Source organism: Esox lucius, chromosome 13 (genome assembly GCF_011004845.1).
Source record: "Esox lucius isolate fEsoLuc1 chromosome 13, fEsoLuc1.pri, whole genome shotgun sequence".
Lineage (NCBI taxonomy): Eukaryota > Metazoa > Chordata > Actinopteri > Esociformes > Esocidae > Esox > Esox lucius.
Genome location: NC_047581.1, coordinates 20025939 through 20044457, shown reverse-complemented (window position 1 = coordinate 20044457; position 18519 = coordinate 20025939). Strand labels below are relative to the sequence as shown.

The window sequence follows — 18519 nt, the reverse complement described above, 5'->3', positions numbered from 1 at the left end:
TGGCTTTTTTTCTGTAAGATACCAAGTTGTTTTTTCCAAAGGGGAACATGTATTGGAGTCAGTCAACCCATTTACCACAAGACTAATGACACTTGCCAGATAACTTAAAGTGCCTGAGGTTTTGACAGAAGCCATCCTCTGATTCTTGAATACACATACCCATTCTATCCATCTCCCTGTTATCCTTACTGACATTTTGGGAAAATAAGTATACAAAATGTTTTTCCTTGCTTTATTGCTTCTTACAAACCATTTCAAAACCATTTACTTTCCTGTCTCAAAATTTCAGCAACAAAAGCATCAAAAACATGCTTTACATTCCTTTGAAAATCTGCAAAACAGTATTTTGAAGGTGATTATGATTAGTGACAAAACAATCCTAAAGCATGAAAATAAAAAATATACTTATTCTTTACCACTCCTCTGAATCAGTCTTTCAGTGTTGCAGCTGGCTCCACAAGAGAAAGGCACCAGAGGTGATTCAAGATAGTAAAACATTCAAAATCCTGAATTACTTTGAGCAGATTTCACCAATAATATTGATATTTAAAGTTAACAAACTTAAACTAATAGGCAGATGTGTAAACAGATGCTGACAATATTGTAGGGCATTGACTGGTGTCTCCAAGTCCCTCGTCTGAAGCGTCATGGTAGGAAGTGAAGTGGTTCACCTCCCTCTGGAATGCTTATTCCACCAGTTAGATGTCCATTTCAAACTGTGCGTCGTCCCCTTCACAAACATACACAACATGTTAATTTACTTCATAGTTACCCTAAATAGTAACATATTGGAAGAATCTGACAGAAAATACTGGGTTAACAGGCCTAATTGAAACTTAAATGACCAGAACCATATTAAAACCCTGTTTCCAAAAACATTGGGACGCAGTTGAAACTGAGAAATATTATTGTTTTTTTAAATATATATGCCCACTTTGATTTGAGGCCAGCAACACATTTCAAAAAAGCTGGGACAGTGGCAACAGAAGACTGGAAAAGTTGTGTAATGCAAAAAAATAAATAACTGGTGGAATATCACACAACTAATTAGGTCAACTGGCAACAGGTCAGTAACATGATTGGGTATACTGTATAAAGAGACTTCCAGAGAGGATGAGTCTTTCAGAAGTAAAGATGGGCTGGGGTTCACCACCCTGTGAAAGACCAAATAGTGCAACAATTTAATATTAGCGTTTCCCAACGTAAAATTGCAAAGGGTTTGGGGATCTCATCATCTACGGTATGTAATATAATTAAAAGATTCAGAAAATTCAGAGATATCTCTGAACGCCAGGGACAAGGCCGAAAACCAGTATTGGATGGATTTGGGAATCATAGGCGGCGTGTCCTCTGGGCTAAAGAAGAGATGGACCATCCAACTTCTTATCTGCACACAGTTCAAAAGCCAGCATCTGTGATGGTATGGGTGTGCATTATTGCACAGGGCACGGGTGACTTGCACATCTGTGAAGGCACCATTAATGTTGAACAATATATACAGGTTTTGGAGCAACATTGGCTGCCATCCAGATAACGTCTTTTTCAGGGAAGGCCTTGCTTATTTCAGCAAGACAGTGCCAAACCACATTCTGCATGTATAACAGCATAGCTCCATACTAAAAAGTCTGGGTACTAAACTTGCATGCCTGCAGTCCAAACCTGTCACCCATTGAAAATATTTGGTGCATTATGAAATGGAAAATACGACAAAGGAGACCCCGAACTGTTGAGCAGTTGAAATGCTATACAAAGCAAGAATGGGAAAACATTTAACTTTCAAAACTACAGCAATTGGTCTCCTCAGTTCCCAGCTTACAGTGTTGTAAAAAGAAGAGGTGATGCAACACAGTGGTAAACATGCCCATCACAATCTTTTTAAAACATGGCATCAAATGCATATATTTTTCCCAAGACAATAACATTTCTCAGTTTCAACATTTGATATGTTGTCTTTGTACTATTTTTAATTAAATATAGGGATACATGAGTTGGACATCATTACATTCTGTTTTAATTGTAATTTTACGCAGACAGGGTTGTAAACAGGGTTTTTTGTAAACAGGGTTTTTTGTAAACAGGGTTTTTTGTAAACAGGGTTGTAGATTCTAGTATATTTCAAAATGCCATGTTATTCCATGTACTAAATAATATACCATTCCATTAAAGGGTTAATCCAATCACCATTCTATTAGTGAGCTGGTGTCTGTTTGCTATGAATTCTGGAACTTGGTGGTTATATGCAGACCAATACAGAGGAAGTAGATTCTACCACAAGATTCAAATTCACAACATTGTGTTGAGGGGATAAATGTGTTTTTATGACACAGGTGTATCATTGCTAACATTAGTGATTGGTACATCAAGCAGTTATGCTATTGTGAAATGGCCCTTTAACATATTTTTCTGACTGTTTTCTGGGATATAATTTTTCCAGTCATGCCTTAGTTAGGAGTAAAGAGTTGACCTGAATGGAAATTACCAGTGCTCTTTTCAGCCGGTGCAGTGTTGTTGTTGAGTGGTTCTCCGGTATGGGCATTGTTGATGTGTTTGAAAGGTGGACTGGTGACCCCTGGAATGTCAATCAGAGTACACGGGGGAGTCCTAGACAGCGGTGAGCTGCGGCACTCCAACAGGAACTTTCGATCATAGATAATTCTTGTACCTGAGGGAAAGATATGATATGATCAGTAATACATGCATGTAAATATAACAAATGTACCTGGAGATTGTACATTGGAGCACAATCACTCTGTTTGGCACTCTGTGTTGTCATAATTGGTTTAAAGCTTGCAGGTAGTTTGATTTTTGGCAACAATAACTGCTCTAAACTGTATTACAAACAACAAAAAGATTCATAGGATATACAGATTTTCTGGTGAAAATGTACTTTTACAAATACAGAAGGACTATAGCAGTATCTGGCTAGGGAGAGCTATTCATTAATGTCATGGATGAACCACCAAAGGCCCACCTGTTGTCTGTTTTTAGTGTAAAAAGAAGGTGCAGGTTGATAATTGTTCATGCCCTTGTTAGCCTTTAAAACCAAATGTCTGTAATTGACATGTTGTAGGGGAGCTAATTAATATTTGTTTCACTGAGTTAAGGAGAGGAATGACAGAGCAGACCGTCATTTGCCAGGTAAGTGAAAAATCCCATTTTGAGCGATGTTGTTTGGTACCAACTAATTAACTAGCCAGACAGTTAAGCAAGAATGAGGAACACTGGTCTGCCCTGGTCAGTAAAGAAACCATTTGTGTTTTCTTGGCTTAGTTATTGGAACGTTCTACAAGTGTTGTACTTTCTAACAAGTCACTGGCCTAATAACTAGCACTTCTGTTCTGGGCATGACTGAAATTTTTTTTATTACACAGTTTGGTGTTAACTAATGTAGTTATGCCTTTTGAAAGCAAACAGTGGATATAATCGTATTGTCCTTTCATTCATATATAAAGGCTGCATAGAATTTGTCATGTTCAAATTGTCAACGTTTAGGCTGAGTCAATATATCAACTTCTTAATCATTTTTTCCCCCTGTGGAGAAAGAGAGTATAGGCTTCATATCATTTTCAATATTAAGTCCCCATGTATTAAAAAATGCAAGGAAGAATTCTGATTCATGTTAATTGCTCTAGAGAAGAGAGGAATCTAAGCTCAGCTCACATGACTTAAACAATGTAGCCAATAGCTACATAAAAGGAAACAGTTGTTCAACATTCAGAATTGTAGCCTGTTCCATTTGCTAGCATTGTTAAGGCTACACTGTATCATTGTTCCAACACAAACAGGCTACAAATGTGATTTGTAGCCTGTGTTGGAGCCAGTGGAATGTAAACTGTGGCCTGTTTAGGAGCCTGTTGGATGTGAACTGTAGCCTGTTTTGGAGCCTGTTTGATGTGAACTGTGCCTGTGTTGGAGCCAGTGGGATGTGAACTGTGCCTGTGTTACTAGAAGATGGAAAATGGGTAAAGGACCATTGAAAACAATTAAAATAGCTCCTCAATACCTTGTGCTGTTCTGGATATATTACAGGGATTGGAGTGAATGGTGACCACAGGCCAAATGAAAATACAGTTAAACTGTGATTCAAAGTAGTTTTCTCCACACTGCACCATTTGATTCTATTTGAGTCTTAGTGACTACAAATGTGGATTTATTTTCTGGCGGTTTTATGCACGTTTTAGTCATTTAGCAGATGTTCTTTTTTAGAACAACTTAACATAGGCCATATTTGGGTTAACAATCTTACTGAAGGATAGACCTTGCCAGCTCAGGGATTTCAAATACCAACCTTTTGCTCATTGGTCAAATGCTTCAAAAAACCAATACAACAAATAAAATGCAGGGATTTTATGAATCCGTTTGTAATGTCATCTGTGTCCGTCGGGCCAAAGTACAGTCCGTGAAATACACATACCAAAGGACAGTTCAAGGCAAAGTATATCAGTCAGCTGCTTTTTGTCCCACAATTCCCTACATGCTACTGACAAGTAGCCCAATCAGACACACCTCAGCAGACATGCAGAAGAATGACCACATAAGATTCTTCAGTGATTATCTTTGGATGCCATCTTTGATTTTCAAAAAGTGTAACTTGTGTCCCAAACTTCATTTTGTTACTTTTATTTTGTCTGTGAACAGACATTCATTCAATAGTCTTGGATATTCCTTAGGTGATAGCCAACATTCCCAGTGTAGCTGGTTTCTGTTAAATGCCCTGTTTGCTCTTGTCAACTCATTGCTACTCACAGAATGTTTTAGAGATTTTAACTTATGGCACGGAATGCATTAGATTCAATTATTGCAGTCAAACAACCTGCAGTAGTGTAACTCTGGTTTGTCATTGTACAAAACGTATTTACTTTGTTTATCCAAAATGTGGATAAACCTGCAGCAAAGTACAGGTACAAATGGAATGGGACAGAGACTGTCCGGCTCACGACTCACTGTTGAGTGGGCTTTCAAGTGCAATGTTCACACCAGGCTGTACAAACCAAATGGGCAAGTGCACCAAACCGGTGTGAAAACCACCGTCGAGAAGTGACTGGACTAGGGGTGCACCCCCAATGTCAGGCCCTGTGTCAAAGAAATCAATATTGTGCTTTGCGGGACGCAATCTTAAGAGTTTGATAGTTGGCTCATGCCTCTGCTGAAAGATAAGAAACTGCAACATGATCTGGCAGGTTCTGCTAATGCGTTAATCATCTCTGAATCAGGGTGGAACGCCACCACCAACGCTGCAGCTGTGACCAAGAGGGAGGAAGTGAAAGGCCTTGTTTAAACATGCTGTGAAAACATCACATGACAGGCAACAGTGTCCTAGCCAGGGCCAGCTCTGGTCTTTTGGGGCCAGAGAAATGTGAAATTTGGTTTGGTACCCCCCCCACACCTAAAGAAAATTGTTTTTCTTCCCCTTGATGGTCAGGTTAGGGCAAAAAATACTACTATGTTAAAACAGACTACCAACGACAACATAAAAACAGCCAATTGTCAGTTAATCGAGTGACTGACAAGAGAAAATGCATTATTAAGTTGAGACCCCAACTGAGTTACACACAATAAAATGTTGTTTGGGATTGGGGGGGTCCCCAAACTCAAACAACATACAATCTTGCTCCTGTCAGGAAATGACCCTGGTCCTAGGCTACATAGTAATAGCTAAATGGCATGCAGTGTCCAAAATATGTCCAATACTTTTCAGATAATGTCCGTTTCCTTCATTTCGAAATGTGGCTTGTCTACTGTACCTGCATGCTTTACGTGCAACAAACAATTTAAAAGGGACTGTGTTAAGTGTTGCATCCAAGGAATAGAACAAGTGCGCTTAACACAAGACATTTAATAAAAGCCAGTCATAAATAATTTTCTCTTGGAAAAAGCTGAAAATTGTTAATGTCAATTAGGGGGAATTACTATTAATCATTGTAATCTAATCTATTCTAGTCCGGTTAATTTTAACCTAAGATGGAAATTCATCATGTGAATTAACATTTCTGATAATTAACATGTATGGATAATTTGCAATCATTTGATATGCCTGTGGATGTCAACCAATAACCAAACCAAAACTTCCAACTAGCTAGCAAAACTAACTAGCAAACTTGTAAGGATAAATAATTAATCAAAAACAAGTGACAATCTCGCATGACACTGTACTTTCCAAAAGTACTCAGGCTACGATCTCCACATTTTGTTGTAAAAGAGTTCATTAGTAATTTATTAAATATTTGTTACCATAAATCAAACACAAAATACCCCATAATGACTAAGCGAAAACACGACTTTAGAAATGTGTGCCAATTATTTGAAAAGGGACGCTTGACAACAGTAGGAACTGGGCAACTGGTCAGAACTGAGGAAAGTATAAATGGAGCAAAATACAGGTAGCTCCTCGAAGAAACCCTGATCCAGTGCACAAGACTTAAAGCAAGAGTTACTTCCGGACAAAGGAATTTCTACGGAGAACAGAATAAAGTGTTTACCGAATACTTACGTATATTATTTTTTCCCGTTTTTTATTTTGAACATTTAAAAAAAAAACGTGTTTTTGCTTTGTCATTATGGGGTATTGTGGGTAGACGGCAAAAAAAGTAATCAATTATGAATGAAATCTATAACTTAATAAAATCTTTCTGATGACACTTTATGTAATAAATGTCTACCGTAAGTTATTATTACTTCTAGCTGTTTGTTCAGAGCAAGTGGAAGACAAGTTACAAGCATTTTGATTATGGTAGTACACGAACACACTGTGGTTATCCAAACAAGCTGATCTTGCAAATAATGGCATGCCGGATGAAGAAAACATAACCCCTGCGATGCAATGCGATGAAGAATGAGCATAGAAAAAAAAGAGTTGTCAGTTTAAAATATTACAACACAAGCCTGTTAAATAATGAGTTGTAACCATGTGTCCTGCTTTGTCCAAAGATTTGATCACCCATCAAATCGAGGTTTGAGTCTGGGCACATTAGGTAAGTAATCAGGCTAGAAGTATGTCCCTTAAAGTTAGCTAGCTATACATCCATATGCATATTACATTGCTATAACAGAGGCTAGCTAACGACTCTTAAACTACCTCCAGGGGTGGTGCTGAACAGAGTTCCTCCGGGGGTTGTGGAGTAGTCATGAGGCATGTGCGCCGCGTCATTTATGGTCACCCGTCTGGTCGGAATGGCCTTACTAACAGTAGTCTTCTGACAGCCCGTAGACATCTTCAAAACACTGGAACGTTTGCTAATATCTGCAAATTAGACAACTTAGCTTGCTAACTAAAGATGCTTAACCTTAAAAACAAAGCAAACCAACTGTCTCTTCCTCAGGTTTTGGTCGCTAGCAAATTAGAGCTTTAAATAAAAATAACGTTCCTTTGTCATAATAAGAGAAAATAATCATGTATATGTCTAAACTGACCACACATCCAACAAGCACACCAACAACAGCCACAGACCAGGTTTATTGAAACACACGTTCCACTCTCACCCTGAACACCACAGACAAGAAAGAAGAGTTGAACAGAACTCCAAGCAAATAATTTACATTACCGCCCTCCACTGGTGGATGGTGTTGTTACGTTCACGTCAATGTTCTGAAACTTCTAAATATTAAAAGCTAGGCCCAAACTGATATAAAACGGAATTATAAAATGTTTCTTCAAATAATACAAATGTTTTAGTTGGGACGATGAATGCAATGAATGGGAAGGCTGATTTCATTATTCTGACATAAAGTCATGCTCATGACTTACATAATGAATTTAATGAAAATACAATGTGTCAAGATATGCAAACATAGATTACACTGCCCTTTGGTGAAATATATTGGTATTGTTCATGTAAAAATCAACACAGTAATACATGACCACTCTTACACAAAGTCATACACACAACAGAAGGACATTTCATTTCTTTATTAATTTTGTAAATGATTTGAGCTGGTGTACAGGGGTCAATTGTGTATATATGTCTTCGGGTTTCATTTGATTAAAAGGCTTGTACATGTATATATTCTTTTTCATATTTCAGCTCTCCATAACAATAAAAAAAGCAAACAAAACCAGTTAAAATACCCACAAGGCCCCTATGTTCCCCAGGGTGCAGGCATTACCCATAACCCAACAGTCTCTGGGTAGCTATGGTGCTAAAGTACATCCATAACATAACTATAATCCTGTTGACAAGTAAGGGTGCATAGCATTCTAAGTAAATATATATTTTCATATATTTTATATATATATATTTTATTTATATTAAAAACATTTTCTGTGCATGTGCGCAGTTGCATTCCTTAGTATTGAGTAATATACTATTGCATTAATAATGTCTTCAATCCATTCTAAAAGAGTATACATGTGTTCTCTAGTTTTTGCAACAGTTAATATTTTTGCATGAACTTGGTTTATGTTGTTGCCTTCATAGTGAGAAGTTTTATCCACTTCTTCTCCTTGACGCCTCCGCTCAACCTGTCACTGTGTGAAAGAAGCCTAGTAACTGTCTCAATCTCTTTTTGGTTTCAGGGAGCAGGGATGGAATGAGGGTGGGTGTTGTTGAGGAAAAAAGCTTGTCATTTAAATTGCCTAGCCGGTGAAGCCAACATATCATCTAAGGGAGTTGTCTAAATAACCCTCTACCCAAACAGATCCACCTCACATCAGGTCTGCTTTCACTGTCAACCACACCACCTTCCCAGTCTTCAACCCCAACCACGTTACAACCAGACGTAGAGACTGGATGTACACACATATAACCAGATACAGAAACAAAACTAAGAAGCATAATGAATGTATAATGTATGTACAGTACGAGTGGCCTTCCTAAAGCTCTTACCGAGCCAACCTTATGTTGTCAAATGGAGGCACTCCACTTTGGCATCACCATACCTCTCTCTGTTGCCCCCATTGCTTTGACCCAGTCAACCTGGGGTCATAAGGTGAAGTATTTTAACGATGCAGATAGATGATAAAATCTCTCAAAACTGAAACCTGAGCTGAATATTTGTTTTCTTTCACTCAATTGTTCTCTCATTGGGTTGAGGCATGGATGGGTTCATATGACAAATGTTTGATTTACAGTATCTTAACAACAGATCCTGAGTTTCATAGATAGGCTCAACAGCCTGACATCTAGCCTACCTACTCAACTAATATCTACAGAGCAACACTGTACATTCATAATCTGTGGCTAAAAAGGCTGTTGAAGCAGGGGACTGGACTGGACATTCATATATGTATATTATTATTGCAGAGAGTTTGTTCATACTCTCTGGAACCTAGGTCTTCAACTCTTTCCTCACATTTCACAATATTTTGTAGCCCTAAACAGGCACACCTGATTCAGTAATCAAGGGCTTAATGATTAGCTGACAAGTATAATCAGGTGTGCCCTGACTAAAGGGCTGAATACCTCTGCTCAGGCCTGTTTGGGAAATGTTTTACTCCGACATACAACCAATGTAAAATCATCTACAACGCCAAAATGATGTATTACCTCTGAACTAAGGGATGCAGGATTATATACTGTAGTGAGCAGGGGCAGACTGGTCATCTGGCATTTTTGGCAAAGGCCAAATGTGCTGCTCCATTTTAGCCTGGTGATTCTGTCGACATTTTCTTTGTCCATTAAAAAAATTATATTGAAGGCTAATAATGGGTGCCTCATTAAAAAAAATATAGTCCATTGGGACTATATTTAAATAATCAAAAAAATGGGCTGGTGTGTTAGAAATGCCTGTGATGATTTTTGGTTCCAGTCTGCTCCTGTTACTGAGGTAAATCTACTGTAAACAAAGTGTGCACAAATTAGGTTAGGGACTAGAGAGCCTCGGAGTAATATCAACCAATAGTATCAAGTGTCATATGACTTTTTTAAACACATGCCAATTCACCTCCCTCAACCATACACTGTCATTTGTCAATAGTAAACAGTGCTGTACCATGCTAGGCTCTATTGTACTTACAATCAGCGGACTCATTACACACACCCTGTATACTTGTAGGGCACACGCACACACCACCACACACACACAAACACACGTTAGAACTTCCCCCTAAAGAAATACACAGTAATCTAATTAAGGCTTAAATCAACAAGGTGACACGTTTAGCTGTTTTTCAGCATTACCACTTTCCCTTGATGAGTCTGACAGTTTGACATTAGATGGTTTGCATAAAACTCAGGGAATGGCTGGTATGAAGTCCTATTCCTTGCCACCCCAACCAAACACCAAACGCTGTTGGGACATGGAGAAAACATTTGAAACAAGAACTCTGCAATAAACTCAACCAGTAACTAAGTCCACTAACTTGCTGTCTTGTCTACATTACAAAACCAAAATGGAGACACATTTGGTTCCATCCTGGTCAGATTGATAGCTGGTGCATGACTGGGGCTCCGGCATCTCTCCTAGTCCAACAGTACATCATAGTAAGGACACGCCCATGCTCTGGAGGTTCCTGTACTACGATCAGTGTAATCAAACCACCCACACACACAAAAATAAACACACGTACATTTACATAAAGAAATGTTCCAAGTGACCAAAGTTATTGCTTTCCTTTAAACAAACATCAAACAATACTTTTTTGATGGGAAACAGCATAGGGGTGAACAAATATGAGGTGGCGAGAGGAGACAGGTTTGGGATAGGGTTGTGTGAGTTCACAGTTGTGGGGTCAAGATAGTTTCTTATCACAGTGATTGGTGGCTGGTTGTCTTTGCTACACTACTGACAGTTGCCAACAAAACGAACAACACTTGCAATCCCAAAACCTTCAAATCTCAGAGGAGATGCTAACTGACTGACCCTAATGAACCCAGCTTAACCAGATCTACATTATTACCTGTAGTGGTCAAGGTACCTCTTTATTCATGTTAAATGTCAGGTGCTGAAAACAATGTCAGGTCTGACAGCCCTCTCTTGGATATATCCTGTGACTTCACACAGACACTGGAATACTACATAACGTCCACACGGAGAGGAACAGGACTGCTGCATCTACACTGAGAGGAACAGGACTGCTGCATCTACACTGAGAGGAACAGGACTGCTGCATCTACACTGAGAGGAACAGGACTGCTGCATCTACACTGAGAGGAACAGGACTGCTGCATCTACACTGTGAAGAAAAGGACTGCTGCATCTACACTGAGAGGAACAGGACTGCTGCATCTACACTGAGAGGAACAGGACTGCTGCATCTACACTGAGAGGAACAGGACTGCTGCATCTACACTGAGAGGAACAGGACTGCTGCATCTACACTGTGAAGAAAAGGACTGCTGCATCTACACTGAGAGGAAAAGGACTGCTGCATCTACACTGTGAAGAAAAGGACTGCTGCATCTACACTGAGAGGAAAAGGACTGCTGCATCTACACTGTGAAGAAAAGGACTGCTGCATCTACACTGAGAGGAACAGGACTGCTGCATCTACACTGAGGGCTATAAAAAGGGAATGAGGCAAGGCAGGGAGGATGGGCTTCAATACATACAGGAGATGAAGGTGACAGAAATCCTGTGAAAAATGAGACTATAGCTACATACATGTATTAGGGGAGGGGAATTGTGGACTCTAACTCCTCATGGTTTCACCAGCTTTGCTCCAATAACATCAACTCTGCAGACAAACCACTACAGGAAGGTTGGCTCTGGGTTTGGTTGGCAAGTCAACACAGAAACTCCTCTTCCTAAAACACAAAGATCCATGAAATGTCTTGGAAGCCATTAATGCCCTCGAGGTGAGATGACAGGAGCATGTGGAGGGAGCACATGAAAATCACTAAGTAACATAACTGCACACACAGAAACGGACAGATAAAACAGGCATAATGACATCAATACTTGTTTTGTTTTTCTCATACCCACACAGATCTCAAGATGTATATATATTTTTATATATATATACGCATAGTTAACCAAAGAAGGAAACCAGGGCAGAAGAATAGTTTAGATGTCTGAAAGAGCAGCAGCATCAGTATCACACAGGGTTTTTGTGAAATAAAAGAAAACGTAACGCTAAGTCACGTAGTTTTTCAGTGCATATACTGTAGTAAGTACAACAGCAATATCCTAGGTGTGGGCTACTGGAGTGGGACAGTGGGAGAGTGGAGGTCTGAACCAAACCTGTGATGTTGTTTGTTGATTTGAAGTCTGATCAATGTAAAAATGGAGGGGAGAGTGACATGTTGCCTAGAGATAATTCAGAATATTTTGGTTTCCCTTTTCAGAAGTTTCACAATAACTCTGCCCTGTTTCATTTGGAAAAGGGACTTATTCACCCTGATATACACCCAATCAAGGCTCCCCATCCCTGAAGGAGTGTCCCCGACCCCCACCCAAGCCCCACCCGACCCCCACCCAAGCCCCACCCGACCCTGATAACCCCCAGTAGGACAGTTAAGCCATGCGCCAGCAGTCATTCATGCTGATACATATTACAGGAAGCATGTTTTGGTTGCTAGTTTTTTTGTCTCTGTTTTGTTTATGTTTTATACGAAAACATGCTCATATCCTAGTAGTGGATTTTTTAATTGTTTCTTTAAAAAAAAAAGTATGAAAACTACAAGTAAATCCATGTCTTCTCTGGTGCGTTCTGATCGTTTTTACAGATTTGGTGTTTTGTCGTTCAGATCTCCCTTCCTTTTCCTCCTTCATTTTCTTCCTCTTCATGTGCATTCTTTCTTTCACCCGGTGCCCGTCATGTGTCTAAGTAGGATGATTTTGTTGTGGAGCTTAAATCCTGGAGGAAAAAAGAAACAGAGTATAATGTGGTGCAAGGTCAAGGTCCCATCAGGCTGAGGAGAATGAGACCAAACGGTCCTGTTGGGTTGGCATGCAGGGCGCAGATATCAAGAGAACCATCTGTATATGTTAGTAGGCCTATCTGTCACATGCTGATTTTGAGGTGTGCTTTGGATCATTGTCCTGCTAGAAGATCCAACCACGGCCGAGTTTAAGCGTCCTGGCAGAAGCAGTGAGGTTATGATTTAATATCTGCTGGTACTTGATGAATTCAATGATACCATGTATCCTAACAAGTAGTCCAGGGCCTTTGGAAGAAAAACAGCCCCACATCTTTAAGGATCCACCACCATACTTGAAATTCACAGTGGGGATGAGGTACTTTTAGGCATGGCTATCTTTCTGTCTATGCTAAACCTACCTCTGTTGTTTGTTTCCAAAAAGCTCTATTGTGGTCTTTTCTCACCATAGACCCTGGTCCCATTGAAATGTATGGCAAACTGCAGGTGCTTGAGTTTGTTATTTGATGACAGCAAATACTTTTTGATGGCAACCCTTACAAACAACACATGGTTATGTAAGGGACATCAGATTTTCTGACCCAAAAAACATAAATCCTTGGAGAACTTTGGCCCCTCGAAACATCCTCCTCATTGTGCATGGGATCAATATAGACACGCCTCCATCTCCAGTTGCTTTAAAGGGGCAATATGTAAGATTTCTACTGTTCTACTAGCATAAATGCAAGCAAAAATTACCAGTAGATATCTGCAGTTATTGTTTGAAGATGATGTTTCAAATCTGTTTCTACAAAATGTATTACTGACATAATCCTCATTTAAACATTCTTGCCAGTCCATTTTTCAGTTTGCATTGACTTGTAATCTACTTAACTTTAATTAAAACGTAACTTAAATTAACTTTAGATGCTCGCAGTACTATCCTTCCCACCCTAAACCTCCCTGGACTAGCTGACACTATATCGGTCTCATCTGGTGAGGGAAGTCAAGTTGGGTCATTGTTTAGAGGCAGGACTCTAAACAGTGTCTCTTTAAACATCTTAATTATAGCCCTTACAGTAGAAACGGGCATTTTGAAACACTGAGCCATTTGGTGCAGCTCAACAACTTTTGTCACCCATCATTACTTTATTCTCTGGTGTTTTCCATAATGATGGATGCCTATGGGATTTGTTTTTGTTTTGCTTATTTACCAAGGGTTACAATATTAGTAGAGAGCGCTATATGTGATTTTACCAAGTCATAGTCTGTTTAGAATTAAACTGTTTGGACAAGATGTGTCTTTTCAAAGTGAGAAGTGATTGTAGTAATCACTATATGGGGTCACTTTCACACCGCATGCATTAAATTAAAAATAAAATAAATTGTGAAAACCAATGTTAGAGTGAGTCAAAGGGAATAATAAACAGCCAACCGTTTTGAATTTACTTCAACTACACTGTTGTGTGCATTTAATAACTTCACAGTACACAATAATATTTAGTTTACTTTTACATTTGTTTTGTGTTATTTAGTTGTGTTAATTTGAGTGGCCTAAAGGCCCAATTACATTTTTTATCACACAATTGTTTCAAATAACACCAGTGATATGACTTGATGGACCATAATATGAATATGTTAAAACAGTTCAACATGTTTATAGTGAAATGGTAATTAAAATAAGATGGTCCCCAGGGGAAAGACAATGCTTTGCCAGTCCATGGCACAAAGAAAGGCCTAGACTCCGATTCTGGGCTAGACTGTTTCAACTGCCGGTGTAGCCTTGTAAAACAACATGCACTAATGTATAGGTTTAGGTTTAGAAAAAGCAAAGATTCAAACAGTGAAAGCAAAAATCTGAGTATTGTAAAAACAGGCAGTAACTGCAGGGAAGAACGTAGGTGAATTGAAATGACTTATGTTGCCTGGTGAAAATGTTTTGCAGTCATTTTCAAATTGTTTTAGATTTTTGTCTTGTTTTAAAATGTTTACAAAAAATATTGTTTGCCGGATGTCAATGTTATTCAGGAATCAAAGAAAAACAAATGTTTTTGTGCCATGAAATGAAATCTTGAGTCTTGCTAGCAGTTGCTCAATTCTTATGACTAAAACGAGTATTAAGTTACTAGATACTAGTAAGCATATTAGTGGCTAATAAGATGTTAAAAAGGCCGGTGGTAAAAGCCATACAGTTCATAGATGCTATTTGTGGTGAAGGTACACTTAATAAAAAACATTAATCAATTTAAAACAATGCTAAACGTGTCTAGCAAAGTATTCAAACTTGGCATGATGTTACTGACATTTGGGAAATGTTTATCTTCGTGGTGTGGTGGTTAAATACACAGCATCTCACATGGGATATCTGGGTTTGAATCTGCTGAGGGAACAACATTTATAACTTTTAATTGCGTGCTGGCTGGTTCCTTTTCTGGTTATTATCAATTCTATGTTGTTTGTAATTGTTTTCATTTTAAGTACATTTTTTTTAGTTTTGTTTGAAAATCCTGATTTGAAATCAATTTGTTAGGTTTATGTAATATTTTATTTAGAATTCAATACAGTAAGGTTTAAAATGTCGACCATATTTGGTATTACATAGTTTCTGATCTGAAATGTCAGCAATCTGGACTATTGCATTCTTCAGTGTTTCTTATGTAGGTGCCCTCTCACTCACACACACACACACAGTTGCTCCATATATTCATTTAAAAGAATAACTGTTTTGTCAACTTTGACCTTACCAACACAATTACACTCCTCTACAGCTGAACACTACACAGTAATACTGACACAATGATCCTCCTCTACAGCTGAACACTACACAGTAATACTGACACAATGATACTCCTCTACAGCTGAACACTACACATTAATACTGAAACAATGATACTCCTTTACAGCTGAACACTACTCAAGAATACCAACACAATTACACTCCTCTACAGTTGAACACTACACAGTAACACTAACACAATGATACTCATCTACAGCTGAACACTACACAGTAACACTGACACAGTGATACTCCTCAACAGCTGAACACTACACAATAATACCAACACAATGATACTCCTCTACAGCTGAACACTACACAGTAACACTGACACAGTGATGCTCCTCAACAGCTGAACACTACACAATAATACCAACACAATGATACTCCTCTACAGCTGAACACTACACAGTAACACTGACACAGTGATACTCCTCTACAGCTGAACGCTGCACAATAATACAGACAAAATTATACTCTACAACTGAACACTACAAAATAACACCAACACAATGATATTCCCCTACACCTGAACACTACACAGTAATATTGACTCCAATTTAGTAGAAAACTACACAATAAAAAAGGTATATAGAAGCAATCAAGACTGAGAAGTTGTTGTATCTTCGATGTACCATGGCTAAGGGCTGTCGTTATATATGATGCAACGTGGAGACACCCTTAGCTGCGATGTATTAAACTGTACTTATAAATGTATGTTTTTGTCATACGATGGAGTGATATACCACAGCTTTCAGACAATCAACATACAGGGCTCAAACCACCAAGTTTATAATATTTCATAAAGCTGTAAGTTAAGTAGATCAGGAGGTCCAATAAAATAATCTATTTTATTATTTTCTGAAAGAACATTTAGAAGGTAATCGGCAAGATGGTCCATCAAGATGGCAAGACAGGAACTTCATAGAAAGGAAAAGCTGAGTCAGGACACTTCCTCCAAAGTTGGGATACTTCTGGAGATGGGAAATATTACCTTTTAACTGGACTCCAAAGTTTCAACATTAAACGTGAATATACTAAATCATTACCCCCCAGCAGGCATACTGTAGCAACTGAACGCACGGCAGTTGCTTTGAAGCTGAATGATACAGTATTAGTTCAGTACTAATCCACAATGTCAGTTTGCACCTCAGTACTAGAATGAGTTAAATATCATTAGTTCTGAATAACTGTTCCATCATTAGATCTATTTAATCCAGACAGAGAGGCAGGGTTAAACACAGGTGTCCCAGTGGGTCAGTCAGTCCCGTACCTGCTGGGACGCGTCCCTCTCACACCCTGTCTGCATAGCTCCCTCAGGGCTTTACTCTCCGCAGACTGGCACATTTCACTATCTGAGCACCCTTCTTCACATCCACAATATCCGGCTACATCGGGGTGGGGAGGGGGGGTGGGGGGGGGGGTTGGGGGTGGAGGGTGCGGAGAGCAAGGCGGTGGGGCAAGAGACGGGGGTGAACACGCGAACAAGAGGAGCGTGGGAAGAGGAGGGGACAGAGACAGGTGAAGGAGAGAAGAGGGGGAGTTAGAAGTGAGTGAAGGGTGAGGTGGAAGAGAAAGAGGGGGTGGACATAACGGAGAGGAAAGAGGTCCATCGTGACAGTTGAGGTAAGGAAAGAGAGAGAGTTGAGGGGAGGACAAGAAGAGGAGAGAGACCAAGCCGGGAAAGATGGGTTGGGATGGGAAAGAGACACAGGAAAACAGAGAAGGGAGAAGCGTCAGAAACATTGGCATGGAATAGAGTACTCCAGGTTGGAGGACAGCGATGCAGCACGCTATCACAGTTAAGGGACCAGGGACTTTGAATGAAGGAAGGCAGAAAAGACAGACACACAGAGAGAGTCAATGTAGGTTACTGAAGGGGACACAAAGGCCAGCAGTACATTACAGCAAACTGCAGAGCTAGATACATTCAGTCTCTTTGGACTGGCTGAGGGACAGAGCAGACTGGCTGTTGTTGTGAAACCGCTGAGCATTGTTTGTTGCTTCAGGCAATGCAGAGAGACAGTGTGGGTTATCAGGGCAGGATGTAGTAGTGGCCTACTTGGTAGGGCCTCCATGCAGGAAAGAGCAGGTGGACATAATGGAGGTATGACTTTTTGAGGTGAACGCATGTCAGCATGGGGAGGCCATGAGGGAGGGCAGCAATCACACAGTCTGTTCTGTAGCTTGGGGATTATAACACAGCTTGATCTAAAGCAGTGGGTCTCAACTCACTCTGTGGGGATCCCCAGACGTTCCACAGCTTAGCCCTGAACTAGCACTGCAGATTCACTAATCAAGGGCTTGAGGAGACGAGTTGAATCAGGTCTGGTAGCTCAGGAGTAGTTCAAATACCGCGACGGCTGGGGGTCCCCAGGGAGTGGGTTGGTCTAAAGAACACCCCCCACCCACATTTACAAACCACAGCGCAGGTGTGGCCCACTATTGTCTACTCTACAGCTACAACCTAGTCATCAACTGTGGCCCGGATGGGCTCTGTATGGTCAAGTCTCAGTCCATGTTAGTTGAGATGTCCCTACTCTTCCAATGTCAGATTAGTGACTTTGAACAGATTCAAACAGTCCCTGGTACAGTAGACTGGCTGAATCTGTTAAGAGTCTCAGTTCCTGGTACAGTAGATTAGCTGAATCTGTTAAGAGTCTCAGTTCCTGGTACAGTAGACTGGCTGATGCAGGTCGTTTGCCCACCTTGCTGCTCAGGACGGCGTAATTCATGAAATGCTCCGCCTCTTCATCCAGCTCATGAGCATCCTGCAGAGAGCCCTCCATGCTGACTGCCTGCTCCTGACCCCCCTCTTCACCTGAGCCCTTTCCTCTGCGCACCACCTTCCTCACAGTCTGAACAACACACACACCGTAGGGGAGGGACAGAGAGGAGGATGGGAGGAAGATGTGAATGGCTGCTGGGAAAGATGTCAACCTCCCCTTATGTTCCAGGTCAACTTCATGTGCTTTATGTTTTGTCATTTTTCCAACATGAGCCGTCCTG

The 18519-nt window shown here is 40.0% G+C and overlaps 2 protein-coding genes across 20 annotated transcripts in view; both read right to left on the bottom strand.

Moving 5' to 3' along the window:
• Positions 1-218: 218 nt before the first annotated feature.
• On the bottom strand, positions 219-7503 carry eif4ebp1 (eukaryotic translation initiation factor 4E binding protein 1). 2 transcript variants are annotated; one of them, XM_010898875.5, is made up of 3 exons: positions 7076-7503; positions 2480-2569; positions 219-730 (listed from the first exon to the last, which is right to left on the bottom strand). In XM_010898875.5, exons 1-3 carry the CDS (start codon positions 7209-7211, stop codon positions 699-701), a joined length of 258 nt encoding a protein of 85 aa, XP_010897177.1. In that variant the 5' UTR covers positions 7212-7503; the 3' UTR covers positions 219-698. The 2 variants fall into 2 exon arrangements, with proteins under 2 accessions (XP_010897177.1, NP_001291038.1); NM_001304109.1 differs by having other exon boundaries at positions 226-730; positions 2480-2662; positions 7076-7482.
• A 4842-nt stretch (positions 7504-12345) lies between these two features.
• ank1a (ankyrin 1, erythrocytic a) overlaps positions 12346-18519 on the bottom strand; it is a 121114-nt gene continuing 114940 nt past the window's right edge. For 13 of the 18 annotated variants that reach the window (XM_020052495.3, XM_020052496.3, XM_020052497.3 and 10 more), the window contains 2 exons: positions 18219-18368; positions 12746-16484 (listed from right to left, as the gene is read on the bottom strand). In XM_020052495.3, the coding sequence (XP_019908054.2) occupies positions 16365-16484; positions 18219-18368 (270 nt within the window). In that variant the 3' untranslated portion in view covers positions 12746-16364. The other 5 variants (XM_013136768.4, XM_020052510.3, XM_013136774.4 and 2 more) reach the window with 4 other exon arrangements.